Consider the following 18,771-nt stretch of genomic DNA (forward strand, 5'->3'; position numbering starts at 1 on the left):
GTGAGCCACTTAAATGCCAGTTAGCTCTATGGACATGGTGATATTTGCCACTATGGGCTTCATAGTAGGGTGATTTGGCTGGGTAATTCATTTGGGGAACCCCAATATCAGTGTCTTTAGATCTTTTTTCTTGGGTTTGTTAAATTCCCCAGAGAAGTGTCTTCTAGCCTCCTACTTAGAGTTAGAAGTGTTCTGGCAGTAGAGTTGGGGAGAAGGCTGGGGAGGATGGTGGTTATATTTAGTATGTAAATGTTTAATTAATCCTGTTTTCAGTATGTTATTCCTATCTCCAGCTGTGTCTGGTGTTCCCCAGTCCAAAGACCTGTTGTTTCACACTCTCCGAGAATAAACCTCTAATCTGCTAGGTGGTGGAGGGAGCAATGGCTAACTACGTGGAATGGGGCAGAGGATCTAGAAGTAATTGTTTCCTGAATTGCTTTTCCACCCACCACCCCATGGTACAGCATGGTACTCAAGACTACAAGCTCCTGAGCCTTCAGAGGAATCCAGCTCATAAGTCAGGTTTTTCAGTTTTCCCCATTCCAGATAGGAATGTAATGTTCCTGGGTCGACTAAGTTAGTTTGAACCCGCCACTGCAAAATTGTAACTGAGACAGTGAAAGAGATCGGACCTAACCAACTCCATCTTGCTTCTTACCTCCAAGCTGTCCTTGTTCATCCCTGGGCATAGGCTGAACTAATTTTGAGAGGAATTTATAGTTTAAAACAAAGATAAGAGGCAAATCCCCTTCTTGCCTGGGGATGAGACTGCCTTTGTAGGATTAACAAATTAGTCACAAGATTAGAAATTATGGTTTAGGAGTCATGCAGCTGGAGGCTGCAAGATTCTGACCCTCCCTAAACTGCTCCTAAGTCAGTAACTATTTGGCAGACCCTGCACTTGATGGATCAGCTGGCATCACCCAGATCGATAAACTGGCTCATCTGATCTTGGTTCTTGTGGCCCCCGCCCAGGAACTGACTCAGCACAAGAAGACAGCTTTAATTCCCTGATCTCTTCTCTTTCCCAACCAATCAGCACTCTCGACTCACATCCCCTACCCACCAAATTATCCTTAAAACCTCTGATCCCTGAATGCTCGGAAAGACCGATTTGAGTTATAATAAAACTCCAGTCTCCCCTACAGCCGGCTCTGCGTGAATTACTCTTTCTTTATTGAAATTCCTGTCTTGATAAATCGGCTTTGTTTAGGGAGTGGGCAAGATGAACCCACTGGGCGGTTACGAGTTTTCAACCTACCTACATTTGAGCTTCCAAAATTGTTTTCTCCTTTTCCATTTTGTCCTCATGTGTCTTGTTGCTTGTGATTTGGCCTCTTTATTGTTGTTAGCGGGTGTCTGAAGGCAGAAAAGCTGATGTGAGCATTCAGCCAGGCCTGGATTCCATTCCCATTGCCCTTGCCTTCAGTGGGATTTCTGCAATAAACTCTTCCCGATCTTTGTGCTTGTCAATCTAGCCACTATATTGCCACTAAAGTCACTTTCTTCAAATACAAAACCAGTCATTTACTCAAAAACCTCATCAGCTGTCCACTGTGTATAGAAAAGTCAATACTCCATAGCACATCACCCTAGGTCTTGGATGACCTGACTCCAGTATAAGTTTATAGTGTGACTTATACCACCTACCACACCTATCCAAACCTGCAACAATTTTAGTTTTAATAGTGTACATCCCTCATCTTCTATCTTGAAGGCAGGAATAAATTATGTAGGGAGTCTGAGAAGAGGTTGGAACCCAACTACCTGAATCCATTACTTCAGCTCTGCCACTTTACTGGCTGGGTGATCTTGGGCAAGCTACTTAATCTCCATGTCTGCAAAACAAGAATAATAATAATAATAATAATAATAATAATAATAATAATAATAATAGGACCTACTTTCTAACATTGTTACAAGGATTAGAAGAGCACTTAACAGTGGCTAGCAAGTAGGAAGTGCAAGGTAAGGATAATGATTATAATTCTCTGCACATCTGTCTCCTCCAGTAGATTAAGTCCCTGGAGAAGGATCACTTCTCATTTATTCAACATTTGTGCTGTGCCTATGATGTAACGATGTAAAAAGAGCTTAGCAAATGGAAAGACTGTTGACTTATGGTTCAAATATGTGACAAATGATACAACACAGGAAAGAGCAAAGCGCAGAGAATAGAGCATGCAGAATTGAATGGTGAAGAACGGATGGGGGAAGGCTTCACAATCTAACACTGAAGATGGGGCTTGATGAATGAATATGTAAGAGCCAAGAGTTGTGCAAGGAACAGTGGATGGGGAGAAAACCACAGACAGCCTGGAGAAGCAGGTTGGGGCCAGTTGCACAAGGCCCTGCATAACCTGTTTACCATACACTTTATTGTTTGACCAGTGTTTGCTAATCTCACTGTTCTAGCATATCAGGCGTGTCAGAGAATTATGAGGAGTCAAAGTATTTTGTTACTAATAATAGCTGAAATGTGGGTACTTAACTTTTTTTTGAGATGGAGTTTTGCTCTTGTTGCCCAAGCTGGAGTGCAATGGAGTGATCTCAGCTCACTGCAGCCTCTGCCTCTGGGGTTCAAGCGATTCTCCTGCCTCAGCCTCCCATGTAGCTGGGATTATGGGTGTGTGCCACCATACCTGGCTGGTTTTTTGTATTTTTAGTAGAGACGGGGTTTCACTATGTTGGCCAGGCTGGTCTCGAACTCCTGACCTCAGGTGATCCACCCGCCTCAGCCTCCCAAAGTGCTGAGATTACAGGCGTGAGCCACCATGCCTGGCCAGGTACTTGACATTTTAAAAATAAATCAGGACACACTCCCAAATGATGTTGAACAAAAGAATACATAATCTATGACTCCATTTATAAAAGAAAGAGAAAACCAGGCAAAGATTGTCTCTGTTGTCTCAGTTCATGACACAGTTACCTTCAGGGGTGGACAGTGACAGGGAGAGGATTCAAGAGGGACTTCTGGGTGCCTCATGCTATTTCTTGATCTGGGGACTGGCTCCACAGGTGTGCTGTTACTGAAAATTCAACAAGCTGTATACTTATAGTGCACTTTTCTGTATCTCTTCTGCTTTAAAATAAGTAAGTCAGGTGCACGGCACCATGTGCTCACTTGTATTTCCATACGCTTTTACTGGAAGGGGTGAGGTTACAGACTGCTCTTGTGTTGTACTCTGGGAATTCACTGTGCAGACATGCATCAATAGTTTTGTGTTCCTTTAAGAAGTAACTCTGGGAATAGCGCTTAGATGCTCAGAAAGGCCAAGAACAGTGATCACACCAGCCAAGGGTCACCTTTAGCAAGAGCAGGGCTTAGTGAGTGTGTGATGAATTGACTTACACTCGAGTTAGTTATAAATGTAGAGATTCTGAAACACCAACTTCGCATACCTGTAAGATTGCTTTTCCCTTATTTTACATGTAATGAGGGGCTGACAGCTCCTTGCTAACCTTATAGAGAAACACAAGTCAAGACCACATCTGCATGAGTTATAATGCATTCAACATTTATGTACCCTTAGGAACAAGAGTCGGTTTTTTTTTCCCAGTTATTTCCATCAAAAAACAGCCATGTGTCACTTGACAGGGACATGTTCTGAGAAATGAGCTGTAAGGCAATTTTGTTGTCATGTCATGTATGTCACAGAGTATACTCAACAAACCTAGATGGCATAGCCTACTACACACCTAGGCTATATGGTATAGCCCATTGCTCCTAGGCTACAAACCTGTACACAGCATGTTACTGCACTGAATACTGTAGGCAACTGTAACACAGTAGTAAGTATGCGTGTATCTAAACATGCCTAAACATAGGACAGTCACAGTAAAAATAATGGCTTGATAGTCTTATGGGACCACCGTACTATGTGGTCTGTTATTGAAGTACCCTAATGCAGTGCTGCATGTATCCCGCTAAAAATAGTACAAAAAGATGAGACTTTGTCTTCCACATCAGACCTGTCTCCCAAGGCAACCACTATTATGACTTTCTTATGTAGTCTTACACACATATTTTATACATGCACAAAAGCATATATATGAATGTGTATTACTCCTGCCCTGCTTCTTTCCCTAAATAATTGCAAGCCCCATGTATTTACTTGTTTTTTACTGGAGATGTTTCACATCCACAGACATGCATAGAACGCATCTACTATTCCACTGACTATACAAATTCTGACTTACTTTACCACGTATTTCTAGTAAAACTCTAAAACCTTAACATTTTTTACAAACTATGTGGCATCCTTGAATACACATTCTTTGACGTGCTTTTTCAATTATGGTAGAAACTGCCTTAACGCATAGCCTCACCGACAGCATGTTAAAACGCAAACCTTTTGACCTCTGCATTGCTATTTGGCTAACACTGGTACTTCGCTGTTATTTTAATCAGCAACCTTCTATTTAGCTCCACTGATTTTTCCATGTCTACCTGAATTAAGTACTAAACTGTTTCGAATACCATAGCCTTAATATATATTTTAATGTCCGGTAGGTTTAGTCTTTGTTCTGTTTCTCTGCAAAGAGATCATTAAAAAAAAAAAATTTACAGGCAATATTTTAGACTGCCTTAAAGCCAGACATAGCAGCACAATATAGCTATTGCTCCTATTACACAAACATATTAAAATGGAATTTACTGCTTCCCCTCAAGAATATGGAACATAATTATTCATGTCACAATTTTAAATAGGAAAATTATGTAGTGATTAAATTTTTTTTTTTAGAAAGAATCATACAGTAGGCCAGGTATAATCACTTCTCAAAGAAACGGCTAAGATTTTACATTTTTAATATATCACTTTCTGTGTAAATACCTCAGAAGGAAATAGTAACTGTATTTGGTGACCCTCCTGGATTCAAGTCCATCAAGAACACATGGAAGTGGCCGTATCTGGGATCAGGGTCTTTGCAGCTGTCATCAAGTTGAGATCATACTGGATGAGGGTGGGTCCTAATCCAATGACCGATGTCCTTGTAGGAGGGAAACTGGACACAGACACAGGAAAATGCTATGTGAGGCAGGAACTGGAGTGACGCCACTACAAGACAAGGGACACCATGGATGGATGGCTGCCACCAGAAGCCAGAAAGGGGCAGGGTGGGATTCTTCTCCAGACCCTGAGGGCATTGCCCTGCTGAAGCCTGAGTTTGGATTCTGGCCTCCAAAACTATGAGGATAATTTCAGGTGTCTGAAGCTGCGGCACATGTGGCGAGTTGTTACAGCAGCCCCAGTTGAGGAACGCAATCACCACCCCCAATTTTGTGTCACTTAGAACTGCCATAAATCTCCAGTGGTATATAGCTATACTGAGTGACTTGTCACTTGATGACTCTTTTTCAGTCACTAGGTTGCTTCCAATAAGGCAAAAAGTAAGAACTTGTTTAGAAAACCCAGCTGGGCACAGTGGCTCATGCCTGTAATCCCAGCACTTCAGGAAGGCGGACAGGCGGATCACTTGAGGTCAGGAGTTCAAGACCAGCCTGGCAACATGGTGAAACCCCCGTCTCTACTAAAAATACAAAAATTAGCTGGACGTGGTGGTGGGCACCTGTAATTCCAGCTACTCGGGAGACTGAGGCAGGAGAATTGCTTGAACCCAGGAGGTGGAGGTTGCAGTGAGCCGAGTCACGCCACTGCACTCCGGCCTGAGCGACAGAATGAGACTCTGTCTCAAAAAAAAAAAAAAAAGAAAACCCTTTTGTGGTGATGATTTTATACTATTACCTCATTGAGACATAATTTATATTAAGGAAAAACAATACCTGGAAAATAAAATGTCAATGTTTTACAAAGTGTCCATAGTTTTATTACTTATCACCTCTATGTATTTTAACAACTTCAAAAGTGCAGTTGGATTATATGGGAAAAGATTTTTCTTTTGCAAACGGCAGATGGCATCTTGTAGTTCCTGGAAGCATTTTACTATTCTGTAAAATATTCCCACTTCAGAGACGACATCATTTGGGGCTACTTCACAATCAGAGGAGAAGGCAGTATCAAATTCTTTCAGAACCAGAGGCCTTGATGGAGGCTCAAGGCTAAATTCTTTTCTATCCCTGCTTGTCCCAGCTGCATCCTGAATCTCCTTGGTTGCTTGCTGGTGTAAAGATGTCTGTTTGCTGTTAGCTAAACACTGGTCTGTGGATTCCACGTCAGAATCATCAGAGCTGTCGTAATCTACCAGACTTTGAGAGGCCCGGGGGGAAGACAGACTAGAAGCACACATGGTGTGAGCCCCCTTGGACATCACAGCTTTCAGTGGTTCAGAGGGAGCATCGGAAGCCCAGGAGTGCCGAGCACACACATCTCTGTGACTATGAGGAGCAGTCAAACGATGGGGTATTGTTTGGTTGGAGCTTTGGTCTTGGACAAGTGAGGGGACACAGCCACAAATACTTATGTCATATTTAGATTCAGTTGCATCAAAGTTATTGCAAATGGTGAAAAAATTATCCCAGTCCTTTTGCAGTAATTTTAAATATCTAACAAAATATTCAAGAAAACAGGTTTCTGATGAAATCAAAAAGTCAAGAAGAACTGTGGAATCAAATCCTATATTTTTCAAGAAGAACAAGAAAATACAGTGAGGATTATAGCCATTTTCATGTGTGTGATGGTCCCACATTTCTTTTCTCTGAGTCAAGCTTTCAGTGGCTTCACATCCTCTGAAAATGAAGATAATGGAGAATGCAGATTAACGACCTTACAAAAATAAAGTTTTAACAGATATAATTCACATACCATAAATTAACCTATTAGATTACTTTTAAATCTATGCATCACTTCTTAAAAGAAAAAATTTCAAAACCCATTCCCTTCTCCGTAAGCTCTAAAGAAATCTGACTCAGTAAAGCAAAATCCACTGACTTTGGCAGTTCTAGTTTTTGTCTGCCCAATAAAAGCTATCCGTCGTTCTTTCTCTCGACATCAGAACTCCTCATTCTTATAGGTAACCAATTCCATGTGGTAAGATAATTCCTAAACCTCCTTCCTTACCCTCAACAAGGGTGGGCATGTGACCCAGACTGACCAATCAGAGCACTCCATGCTCCTGGCCACAATGACTGGTTCTGACAAGGCTCTGTGACCCAAGTGGGTTAATCAGGTCTCCCCTGGGACTTTTGCTGGAGCTATGGAAGATTATAACTGTAAGGCTGAGGTACGCCTTGAACTGCTGGTGGCCATGCCTTGAGAATGAATTCAAAACTGTGAGACAGAGAAAAATTGAGAAGTGATTGATGACATGATTGATTATAGTCCCTGTACATATAGTTATATCTGACTCCAACTTGACCCTTTAGAATTCCCAGTTATGAGCCAATAAATGCTGGCTTTTGCTCAAATTAGAGTTGGTTTCTATCATTTACAACCAAAAAAATCTTAACAAGTAAAACTACATCTGAAAAAAACTATCTATGTTGTAAGCACATGCCTCTCTGGACACACTGAACTGGATTCAGAAAGTGAGAAATTCACACACAAAGTCAGTTTCATTCAGGGGTTTCCACTTCCTGAGGAGTAAGGAGCTAACTTTGAGTACAATTAAGATACACTCTTACAGGCGTGTGCATTTTCAGACTGAATTTGTATTTGACCATTTTGAACCTAATTCAAATCACATGCAGGAATTTTGTGTTCTTGATTAGGACCTTTTGAAAATTGGCCCCAAACACTCAAGAGTCTAAGAGCAGCCATTGCCAGCAGTGTCATAATACAAGTAAGTACTGGCGGCACAACGCTGCACCACAGATCATTAGCAAGAAATCCCTTTCTCCCAGGCCAAGAAAGAAATGGAAATAAAGCAAATATGTGAGGGTTTTAATAAAGCAGAAGCAGAAACAGTGGAAAACGTCATCGGTTATTAGCTTCATAACCAATTATAGATATTTGCCACAAGAAGATATTACCCCAAGTACAGCTATTTTAATAAAGCAGAGACAATCAGTATAAATCATCAGTAACATAACTTAACCAATTTCAGACATTTGCCTCAAGAAGGTATCAGCCCAAATTCGACTGAAACGAAAATTCAGAACAGCTTCTTTGATTATTTCTAAGTATGTATTCACCTTTACAAAGGCAAAGATCATCTTCCTGAAGCTTAATACAAAAAAGTAAGTCTTAGGGGTGAAAAGAGGTCTTAAATGAACAACAATTAAGATTCAGAGAAGTGTACTGACTTACTGGAGACTAAATCAGAAGCCATGTTTTCAGATACCAATCTAGTTATATTACCTGAGAACTGCCCAGCCAGCCAGGTTTTCCTAGCGATGCAAATGCAATCTCCTTTTCATGTAAGTCAGGGTTAAAGAAAGGAACTGCAACAGGATGTTTTCTCCCAACTGATGAAAGTAAGCAACATGCCCAGCACATTCTCAGAAATGTTTTCTGCTTTCCTGACTTGTAGGCCATTCAATAATTACTTTGAAATACACTAACCTGGTCAGTGTTAAGTAGATGCCCAGTGATGCCTTGGCAGCCTCCAGCATGTCATCGTCTTGTTCTATGAAAACCCGAGACAGCCATTTGCACGGATTGTGTAATTGCAGAGAGGGCTGAAGATGAGGCTTTAAGAAGGTCAGTAACTCAGACATGAACCTCTGTAAGTCAACTTCAAAAAATGAAAATTTCAAAGTGTAGGCAATAGTTTATGAATGAATGAATATCCTGCCTATATATAAACTCATAGTGTCTAAAGTACCTTAAGATGCAATTATCCTAATTCACTTTCAAAAAGTCATCAGGAATCAGTTAGGAAGCATCTTTATTTGGCAAATGAGGACACTGAGGCTCAGGGAAAAAAAGTGACTCAGTCCAGAGCACACATTTAAAATGTACAGCTACATCATCTATTTGCAACAACTGCCCAACAACTGTCTCTTAGAAATAAAAGTTATGTGATTTCTTGCTAAAAGCAGATAAATAAATGAGCAGACAACTAAGATCACTTCATCAGATGCCAGAGCTGTCTGTCACTAGAGGCAAGAATGCAACCAAGCAAAAATAATTTTGCCTTCAAAATGACAGAAAAACATATTTTTTGTTTGTTTAAAGCACAGAGTACTACTATTAAGCACAAAAATAAAAAACGTTTTAGGTAGTTTCAACTACAATTTAAAACTGAATTATATAACAGGTGCCATCTAGTGTTATAAATTAAAACTGCACAGAATTATAACATGTGTAGTTATTAAAAGCTAAATTATATCCCAAGCAATTCAGTGATGTCATTGCTCACGATTCAAACTTTTCACTGAATCTGTATGCTGACTGTTTAGAGACATTTACTATTCATTTTTCTCAAGTAAAATGGAAGACTTTGAACTCCTCAGTTACTATTCTGGAAATTATATATGTAACAATTTCTTTGTCAATATAACTTCTCATATATTAGCTTTAATTCAATATCTAATTTTCAATAATCTACATTAGTAGAAACACTCATTGTATGAAGGATTAATATAAATGGGGTGGGGAAACAGAGGCGAGAGGATCACTTGAGCTCAAAATGTTGAGGCTGCAGTGAGCCTGGGAGACAGAGCAAGACCCTGCCTCAAAATAAACAAACAGTAAACACAACAATAACAAAGAAATAACAACAATAATAACAATAAACACATAAGTGGGAGTGAACATATTTTTCTTTAATCTCTCTGTCCTCTCCTCTTTCTCTCTCTCTCCCTGAAAGGATCTCCATCTGTTGCACCAGGACTGGAGTGCAGGTGTGCGATGGGTCCCGGCTCACTGTAGCCTTGATCTCCCAGGCTGGGACCTCCCAGGTTGGGACAGGAGGAATAGCATGGGCCGAAGGGGGGTCAGGGCTGCAGTGGGCCATGGTCACGCACCTGCAGTTTAGATTAAAAAAAAAAAAAAAAAAGAAGGATTAATATAAATAAAATGCTGTAAATACTTGAATGTGAATTGATTTCCATCACTTACTTTGAGATGACTCAACAGCAACTTTTTTAAACCTAAATCATTCCTTATGCTTTACAAATTCATTGTAGCCACAGAAAGCTGACATGTTTCTTAAAGGTAAATCCAGTTCTTTTTTTTTTTTGAAAATGTAGTAAGTTATAAATAGGATAACATACAGCTTAAATTACTGGAATTTAAACTAGTCCTGAGATTTGATAATTATGAATTACTGTACATAAGTAAATAATTACACACTGCATACAAAAGGAATTTGGAGAATTACCTTTCATTTCACTTGCTGAAGAACAATTTTGAAACTTGATTTCTAAGGATTTCATTATAACTAAGCTTGCTGCTCTAAGGATCACATGATCTGGACTAGTGATATGTTCACATCCAGGTTGAACTTCATCACCTCCAAAAAAGGAATGTTTTTCATAAACAGACAGTGTCTTCAACAACCCCGAGTTCACAGCTTGCAAAACAGCATTAGCTAAAGCCAGCATGTCCACCGCTACATGATGGTCTGGCGGCATTATGGCAGGCACAGATCCACGACAGAGGTCTTCACCCACTTTACAGAGAAGGCACTTTTTGAGGAATATGATGACCTTCCTTTTAACAAAAGCCTGAATAGGCCAGGTAATAACTTCTAGCATGCAAGATGGTTTCAAAAATAAAATCCTCTGGCAAGTGAAATGTAACTTCAGGTGGATTCTGGAGGCGATGAGAAGCTCAAGCAACTCCAGGAAACACATCAGGATGTTTACTATTCTAGAAGTATCCCGGCAGTTTTCAAAATGCTGAGAGAATAAGGAATTGTAAAACACTTCAAAAATGGTGTTGAAATGAGTCAGGAACTGCTTTAGAATTTCTGCAATTATAAAAATAGGAATTATAAACAGGAAAAACAGTCTTCTTCAAACAATTTTACAATTCACTTTTTATAAATATCACTTTTTAAGATGAAAAAACAGATTTGGAATGTTTACCTCTAACATTAACAAATGAGGTTACACAGATTAATGGGTAAGAACCACGGTTAAAATTCATTTTATGGCCGGGTGTGGTGGCTCACAACTGTAATCCCAGCACTTCGGGAGGCCGATGCGGGTGGATCACTTGAGGTCAGGAGTTTGAGACCAGCCTGTCCAACATGGTAAAACCCTGTGTCTACCAAAAATACAGAAATTAGCTGGGTGTGGTGGTGAGCGCCTGTAATCCCAGCTACTCGGGAGGCTGAGGCAGAAGAATCACTTGAACTCGCAAGGCAGGGGTTGCAGTGAGCCAAGATCATGCCATTGCACTCCAGCCTGGGCAACAAAGCAAGACTTGTCTCAAAAACAAAACAAAACAAAACAAAACAAAATATTCATTTTACGAACATCAGTAACATCAAACAACGCAAGGGATTTGTGCTCATGAAAAGCTTTACTTTTTTCCTTATACTTTTTTTTCTTTTAAAACAGGTTATCCTCAATCAAAATATATTGGAAGAGACTGAGTTTTTCATGACTTTAAGACAGATCAGATGTTCCAAATCAAGTTTTGTTTCTCATTATAAATGCAACGCTCCCAGGAGCAAGATGACGATTGTTTATGGGGCCATGTAATCCATACCTGTTTTCTGTGAACACGAATCTTTAAAGATTTCTTTTATTATTGCTGTAAGAGTCCAGAGGCAGTATATTGCTTTATTACTCTCAGAGCATTCAGAAAGATTTTTCTGGCAAAAAGCAATCCAGGAATTACTTAAGGTTATCTACAAGTGAGAAAATAAAGAAAGTGGTTAAAATACAATATTTTCTTTACATAATACAACTGTATACAACATTGTTTACACATTTGGCCAAAAGAAGTATGATAATATGTGGCAAAACGAGAAGGAACAGAAATATCCTAATATTATTTAAGTAAAAAAATCGAATATGCCATAGAAATAAAACAAAGGGATGGAGGAAGATCTACCAAGCAAATGGAAAACAAAAAAAAGGCAGGGGTTGCAATCCTAGTCTCTGATAAAACAGACTTTAAACCAACAAAGATCAAAAGAGACAAAGAAGGCCATTACATAATGGTAAAGGGATCAATTTAACAAGAAGAGCTAACTATCCTAAATATATATGCACCCAATACAGGAGCACCCAGATTCATAAAGCAACTCCTTAGAGACCTAAAAAGAGACTTAGACTCCCACACAATAATAATGGGAGACTTTAACACCCCACTGTCAACATTAGACAGAACAATGAGACAGAAAGTTAACAAGGATATCCAGGAATTGAATTCAGCTCTGCACCAAGCAGACCTAATGACATCTACAGAACTCTCCAACCCAAATCAACAGAATATACATTCTTCTCAGCACCACACCACAGCTATTCCAAAATTAACCACATAGTTGGAAGTAAAGCACTCCTCAGCAAATGTAAAAGAACAGAAATTATAATAAACTGTCTCTCAGACCACAGTGCAATCAAACTAGAACTCAGGATTAAGAAACTCACTCAAAACCGCTCAACTACATGGAAACTGAACAACTGCTCCTGAATGACTACTGGGTACATAATGAAATGAAGGCAGAAATAAAGATGTTCTTTGAAACCAACGAGAACAAAGACACAACATACCAGAATCTCTGGGACACATTTAAAGCAGTGTGTAGAGGGAAATTTATAGCACTAAATGCCCACAAGAGAAAGCAGGAAAGATCTAAAATTGACACCCTAACATCACAATTAAAAGAACTAGAGAAGCAAGAACAAACACATTCAAAAGCTAGCAGAAGGCAAGAAATAACTAAGTTCAGAGCAGAACTGAAGGAGACAGAGACACAAAAAACCCTTCAAAAAATCAATGAATCCAGGAGCTGGTTTTTTGAAAAGACCAACAAAATTGATAGACCGTTAGCAAGACTAATAAGGAAGAAAAGAGAGAAGAGTCAAACAGACGCAATAAAAAATGATAAAGGGAATATCACCACCGATTCCACAGAAATACAAACTACCATCAGAGAATACTATAAATACCTCTATGCAAATAAACTAGAAAATCGAGACGAAATGGATAAATTCCTTAACACATACACCCTCCCAAGACTAAACCAGGAAGAAGCTGAATCTCCGAATAGACCAATAACAGGCTGTGAAATTGAGGCAATAATTAATAGCTTACCAACCAAAAAAAGCCCAGGACCAGATGGATTCACAGCCGAATTCTACCAGACGTACAAGGAGGAGCTGGTACCATTCCTTCTGAAACTATTCCAATCAACAGAAAAAGAGGGAATCCTCCCTAACTCATTTTATGAAGCCAGCATCATCCTGATACCAAAGCCTGGCAGAGACACAACAAAAAAAGAGAATTTTAGACCAATATCCCTGATGAACATTGATGCAAAAATCCTCAGTAAAATACTGGCAAACCAAATCCAGCAGCACATCAAAAAGCTTATCCACCATCATCAAGTGGGCTTCATCCCTGAGATGCAAGGCTGGTTCAACATATGCAAATCAATAAATGTAATCCATCATATAAACAGAACCAAAGACAAAAACCACATGATTATCTCAATAGATGCAGAAAAGGCCTTTGACAAAATTCAACAGCCCTTCATGCTAAAAAACTCTCAATAAATTAGGTACTGATGGGACGTATCTAAAAATAATAAGAGCTATTTATGACAAACCCACAGCCAATATCATACTGAATGGGCAAAAAATGGAAGCATTCCCTTTGAAAACTGGCAGAAGACAGGAATGCCCTCTCTCACCACTCCTATTCAACATAGCGTTGGCAGTTCTGGCCAGGGCAATTAGGCAGGAGAAAGAAACAAAGGGTATTCAATTAGGAAAAGAGGAAGTCAAATTGTCCCTGTTTGCAGATGACATGATTGTATATCTAGAAAACCCCATTGTCTCAGCCCAGAATCTCCTTAAGCTGATAAGCAACTTCAGCAAAGTCTCAGGATACAAAATCAATGTACAAAAATCACAAGCATTCTTATACACCAATAACAGACAAACAGTCAAATCATGAGTGAACTCCCATTCACAATTGCTTCAAAGAGAATAAAATACCTAGGAATCCAACTTACAAGGGATGTGAAGGACCTCTTCAAGGAGAACTACAAACCACTGCTCAACGAAGTAAAAGAGGACACAAACAAATGGAAGAACATTCCATGCTCATGGATAGGAAGAATCAATATTGTGAAAATGGCCATACTGCCCAAGGTAGTTTATAGATTCAATGCCATCCCCATCAAGCTACCAATGGCTTTCTTCACAGAATTGGAAAAAACTACTTTAAAGTTCATATGGAACCAAAAAAGAGCCTGCATTGCCAAATCAATCCTAAGCCAAAAGAACAAAGCTGGAAGCATCACACTATCTGACTTCCAACTATACTACAAGGCTACAGTAACCAAAACAACATGGTACTGGTACCAAAACAGAGATACAGACCAATGGAACAGAACAGAGCCCTCAGAAATAATGCCACACATCTACAACCATCTGATCTTTGACAAACCTGACAAAAACAAGAAATGGGGAAAGGATTCCCTATTTAACAAATGGTGCTGGGAAAACTGGCTAGCCATATGTAGAAAGCTGAAACTGGATCCCTTCCTTACACCTTATACAAAAATTAATTCAAGATGGATTAAAGACTTAAATGTTAGACCTAAAACCATAAAAACCCTAGAAGAAAACCTAGGTAATACCATTCAGGACATAGGCATGGGCAAGGACTTCATGTCTAAAACACCAAAAGCAATGGCAACAAAAGACAAAATTGACAAATGGGATCTAATTAAACTAAAGAGCTTCTGCACAGCAAAAGAAACTACCATCAGAGTGAACAGGCAACCTACAAAATGGGAGAAAATTTTTGCAATCTACTTGTCTGACAAAGGGCTAATATCCAGAATCTACAAAGAACTCAAACAAATTTACAAGAAAAAAACAAACAACCCCATCAAAAAGTGGGCAAAGGATATGAATAGACACTTCTCAAAAGAAGACATTTATGCAGCCAAAAGACACATGAAAAAATGCTCATCATCACTGGACATTAGAGAAATGCAAATCAAAACCACAATGAGATATCATCTCACACCAGTTAGAATGGCGATCATTAAAAAATCAGGAAACAACAGATGCTGGAGAGGATGTGGAGAAATAGGAACACTTTTACACTGTTGGTGGGACTGTAAACTAGTTCAACCACTGTGGAAGACAGTGTGGCAATTCCTCAGGGATCTAGAGCTAGAAATACCATTTGACCCAGCCATCCCATTACTGGGTATATACCCAAAGGAATATAAATCATGCTGCTATAAAGACACATGCACACATATGTTTATTGCGGCACTACTCACAATAGCAAAGAGTTGGAACCAACCCAAATGTCCCACAATGATAGACTGGATTAAGAAAATGTGGCACATATATACCATGGAATACTATGCAGCCATAAAAAATGATGAGTTCATGTCCTTTGTAGGGACATGGATGAAGCTGGAAACCATCATTCTCAGCAAGCTATCGCAAGAACGAAAAACCAAACACCGCATATTCTCACTCATGGGTGGGAACTGAACAATGACAACACTTGAACACAGGAAGGGGAACATCACACACCAGGGCCTGTTGTGGGGTAGGGGGAGGGGGGAGGGATAGCATTAGGAGATATACCTAATGTAAACGACGAGTTAATGGGTGCAGCACACCAACACGGCACATGTATACATATGTAACAAACCTGCACATTGTGCACGTGTACCCTAGAACTTAAAGTATAATAAAAATATATATATATATAAATAAAAAAAATAAAAATGAGCCAGTGATAACCACAAAAAAAAAAAATTCTGGAAGCCAAATTACCATGTCTTGGTAAAAAGATATTTTACATAATTGATGTTCACTTCAAAATCTCCTCTTAGGTAGACTATAACAATTCGGATTACTACTGGATTCTGAGTTTCAAGAAAGCAAAGACTGTGGCCCCTTTACTTCAACATTTTATCTTTATACCTTTAACTTATTTTTTTTAATTACTGCACTAGCCAGAACTTCCACAGTAATGCTGAATAAAAATTATGACAGTAAAGAAAAAAAACAAAATAAAAATGAAAGATGAAAATGTTAGCAGTGTTATCTGTAAGTGGTGAATTTTTCATTTTAATTTGCTCTTTATAGTTTGTCTATTTTCCAAATTTTCTACTGTAATATCACTTTTTATATTCAGAAAAAAGTTACTGAAAGAAGCAAGAGATTATAGTTGAAAAGTCAGTAGATATTTCATTTGTTTATTAACTAATTCAGAGATAAGAGAAAAACTCAACTCTGAATTTATTTATACTGTTTTATATTATGCTGAGGACTGTTGTTAGAATTTACATTAAACCTGTGAAAATAGGCTTGTTCTCAACTGGTGGTTCCTAAATCTTTTTAGGGGGAAGGGGTCCACCTACTAGTTCGAGAATCTGCAGAAAGTTATGGACTCTGATGTGAAATTCACCTCTCAGGTTAAGAATCTGATTATGATTGACAACACATTTAAGACTCTAATCCTTGACACAAATCATCATATTCTATTCTTAAATTTTTATGGCTTTACATATGTTATTATGTGAGCAAATGTCTTATTAATACAAATATCTGAAGGGTAAAAATCAAATGTCAAAGAGCAATTTCTGAGAAACAGGTTAGGTGCCATGGCTCTCGTCTTTAATCCCAGCACTTTGGGAGGCTGAGGCAGGAGGATTGCTTGAGCCCAGAAGTTTGAGACCAGATTGGGCAACACAGTGAGACCTTGTCTCCACAAAACATTTAAATTTAAAAAAAATTAAGAAAGAGAAATAATAACATACTTTGATTACTTATCTTACCTTTTCTCTCAATTGGAAATATAGAAGCAATGCAAGGCACTGTGCAGCCATGTGAGATAACAATTTATCTGAATTTTGGAACATGCAGATCTACAGGAAAACAAATATAATAACCACTATTGCTGAATGTTCTTAAAATTTTATTTTAAATATCTACATCTTTAGAAAAACAAATAGCTTACTAATTTAGAATCGACTTTGGCTGATTCTAAGAGAATTTTAATTACATCTCTGTATTGCTCCTTTGCATGGAACTCGGTTTTGACAGACAATATCCGGGTTGTCATCACTTTGATCACTGTTAACTGAAGGAGCATGACTTCTCTGGAACTGCTCATCTGAGAGCTGGTCTTCAAACACGCAGGTGCTACAGCAATGGGAGCCACACCAACAGAGATGGGCTGATGCCTGCCCTGGATACCACAGGTGTTTGCCCATTCTAAGGAGGTGGCTGTAGAGCAATCTTGATCTGAAACTGCTGGGTTGAGATAAAAGATGTAATCGTGGCTGTCATTTTCAAGTGTGGCTCCAAGAAGTACCTTCTTGTATAACTCTTCTAAAACTTCACAGAAAACTTTCATTTTGACTTCCAAAATGTATCTTATAAGAAGGTCGACAACTCCAAGTTGTAAACATTAAATCTCAGAAGTGCAATGAATCTCTAAGACGTTTCTTCAGTGAAACCTAAAATAGGAAAAATAATTTAAAAATTCTAACTGCTATATGCTTATTACAAGAGAAAGCAACTGTTTCCACTTAATCACTAAGTCTCTCAAGTTAAAGGGGATGCTGACTGCTTAATTTCTAAAATGGAAAATTGTAACAGGAACATTATTTCAAGACCGTAACAATGAAATGTATGCTTTCCACATAGATTTGAGAGCATAAAATTAGGTTTAATTTTAATGCAGCAGAAACTTGAGCTTTCCTCTAACAGTTTTCAATGGCTATCAGGGTTTCTTAACTTTGGCACTATTAATATTTGGAGCCAGATAACTTTGTAGTGGGGAGCTGTTTTGTGTATTATAAGATGTTTGGCAGCATTCCTGACCTCTACCTTCTACATGCCCAAAGCACTTCCCACCTGACCTGCCAGATTTTGACAACCAAAAAATGTCTGCAGACATTGTCAAATGTCCCCTGGGGGACAAAATCACTCCAGTTGAGAACCACTGAGCTAATTCAAATTCATTAACCTTCACCTCCAATTTATAGATAAAAATTTAAAGTTAGACTGCTATATGGTCAAACTAGATTATGGCTATTGTCGATGAAATTCCAACTTAAAATGGATCAACATCAGAAGCAGCAAGTAGTTACTATAGAGGGAGTATGGCAAGGAAAAACTTAGGACTTTGGCATAGGCAAAAGAGATTACTGAATATCATGACAATGGAACGCTGGAGCCTCTGGGAACAATCTGACCCTGGGAAGGAGGGGGGTTTTGCTCCTTTCATTGCCTTTGAAATATTTCACACCTCAAATAATTCTTGTCCACAGATCTGTGAAGAACTGTCTGATAAAGAGGCAACCCTCTCCCCAGTGGGAAAAATCAGTTTTGCTTCCACCTGTAAACTCATTTTAACATTCCTTCACCCTACATAGTTCATGGTTTTCTTACTGCTCCTTTAAACAGGTTGTGCCTGGTTCCCTTAGTAATAAGGTAAATAAAATCTTTGATACGTGGTCATTTTATATGGGTTGTGATTTCACACTCTTGAAATTTACCCTTTAACAAAATTACAGACTTCTCTGCCCTGACCCGTTTATAGACACGCTTCCCATCTTCAACTTCCAAAAGACTTCGGAAGTCTACCACTTACACTGGGTCTTCCATCTACAACATGGCCACCAGCCTAGTCTTGGTCTTACACTGGGTCTTCCATCTATAATATGGCCACCAGCCTAGTCTTGGTCTTACACTGGGTCTTC

The 18,771-nt window shown here is 38.9% G+C and overlaps 1 protein-coding gene across 7 annotated transcripts in view; it reads right to left on the reverse strand.

The window, feature by feature from the left end:
* Positions 1-4,793: 4,793 nt before the first annotated feature.
* LINS1 (lines homolog 1) overlaps positions 4,794-18,771 on the reverse strand; it is a 31,973-nt gene continuing 17,995 nt past the window's right edge. For 2 of the 7 annotated variants that reach the window (XM_063698881.1, XM_063698882.1), the window contains exons 2-7: positions 17,067-17,523; positions 16,840-16,929; positions 11,562-11,703; positions 10,225-10,815; positions 8,463-8,634; positions 4,794-6,688 (exon numbers count right to left, since the gene is read on the reverse strand). In XM_063698881.1, coding sequence (XP_063554951.1) covers positions 5,809-6,688; positions 8,463-8,634; positions 10,225-10,815; positions 11,562-11,703; positions 16,840-16,929; positions 17,067-17,420 — 2,229 coding nt within the window. In that variant the 5' untranslated portion in view covers positions 17,421-17,523 and the 3' untranslated portion in view covers positions 4,794-5,808. Of the gene's footprint in view, positions 6,689-8,462; positions 8,635-10,224; positions 10,816-11,561; positions 11,704-16,839; positions 16,930-17,021; positions 17,524-18,771 lie in introns of all 7 variants that reach the window. The other 5 variants (XM_055364230.2, XM_055364231.2, XM_055364229.2 and 2 more) reach the window with 3 other exon arrangements.

This window comes from Gorilla gorilla, chromosome 16 (assembly GCF_029281585.2).
Source record: "Gorilla gorilla gorilla isolate KB3781 chromosome 16, NHGRI_mGorGor1-v2.1_pri, whole genome shotgun sequence".
Taxonomy (NCBI): domain Eukaryota; kingdom Metazoa; phylum Chordata; class Mammalia; order Primates; family Hominidae; genus Gorilla; species Gorilla gorilla.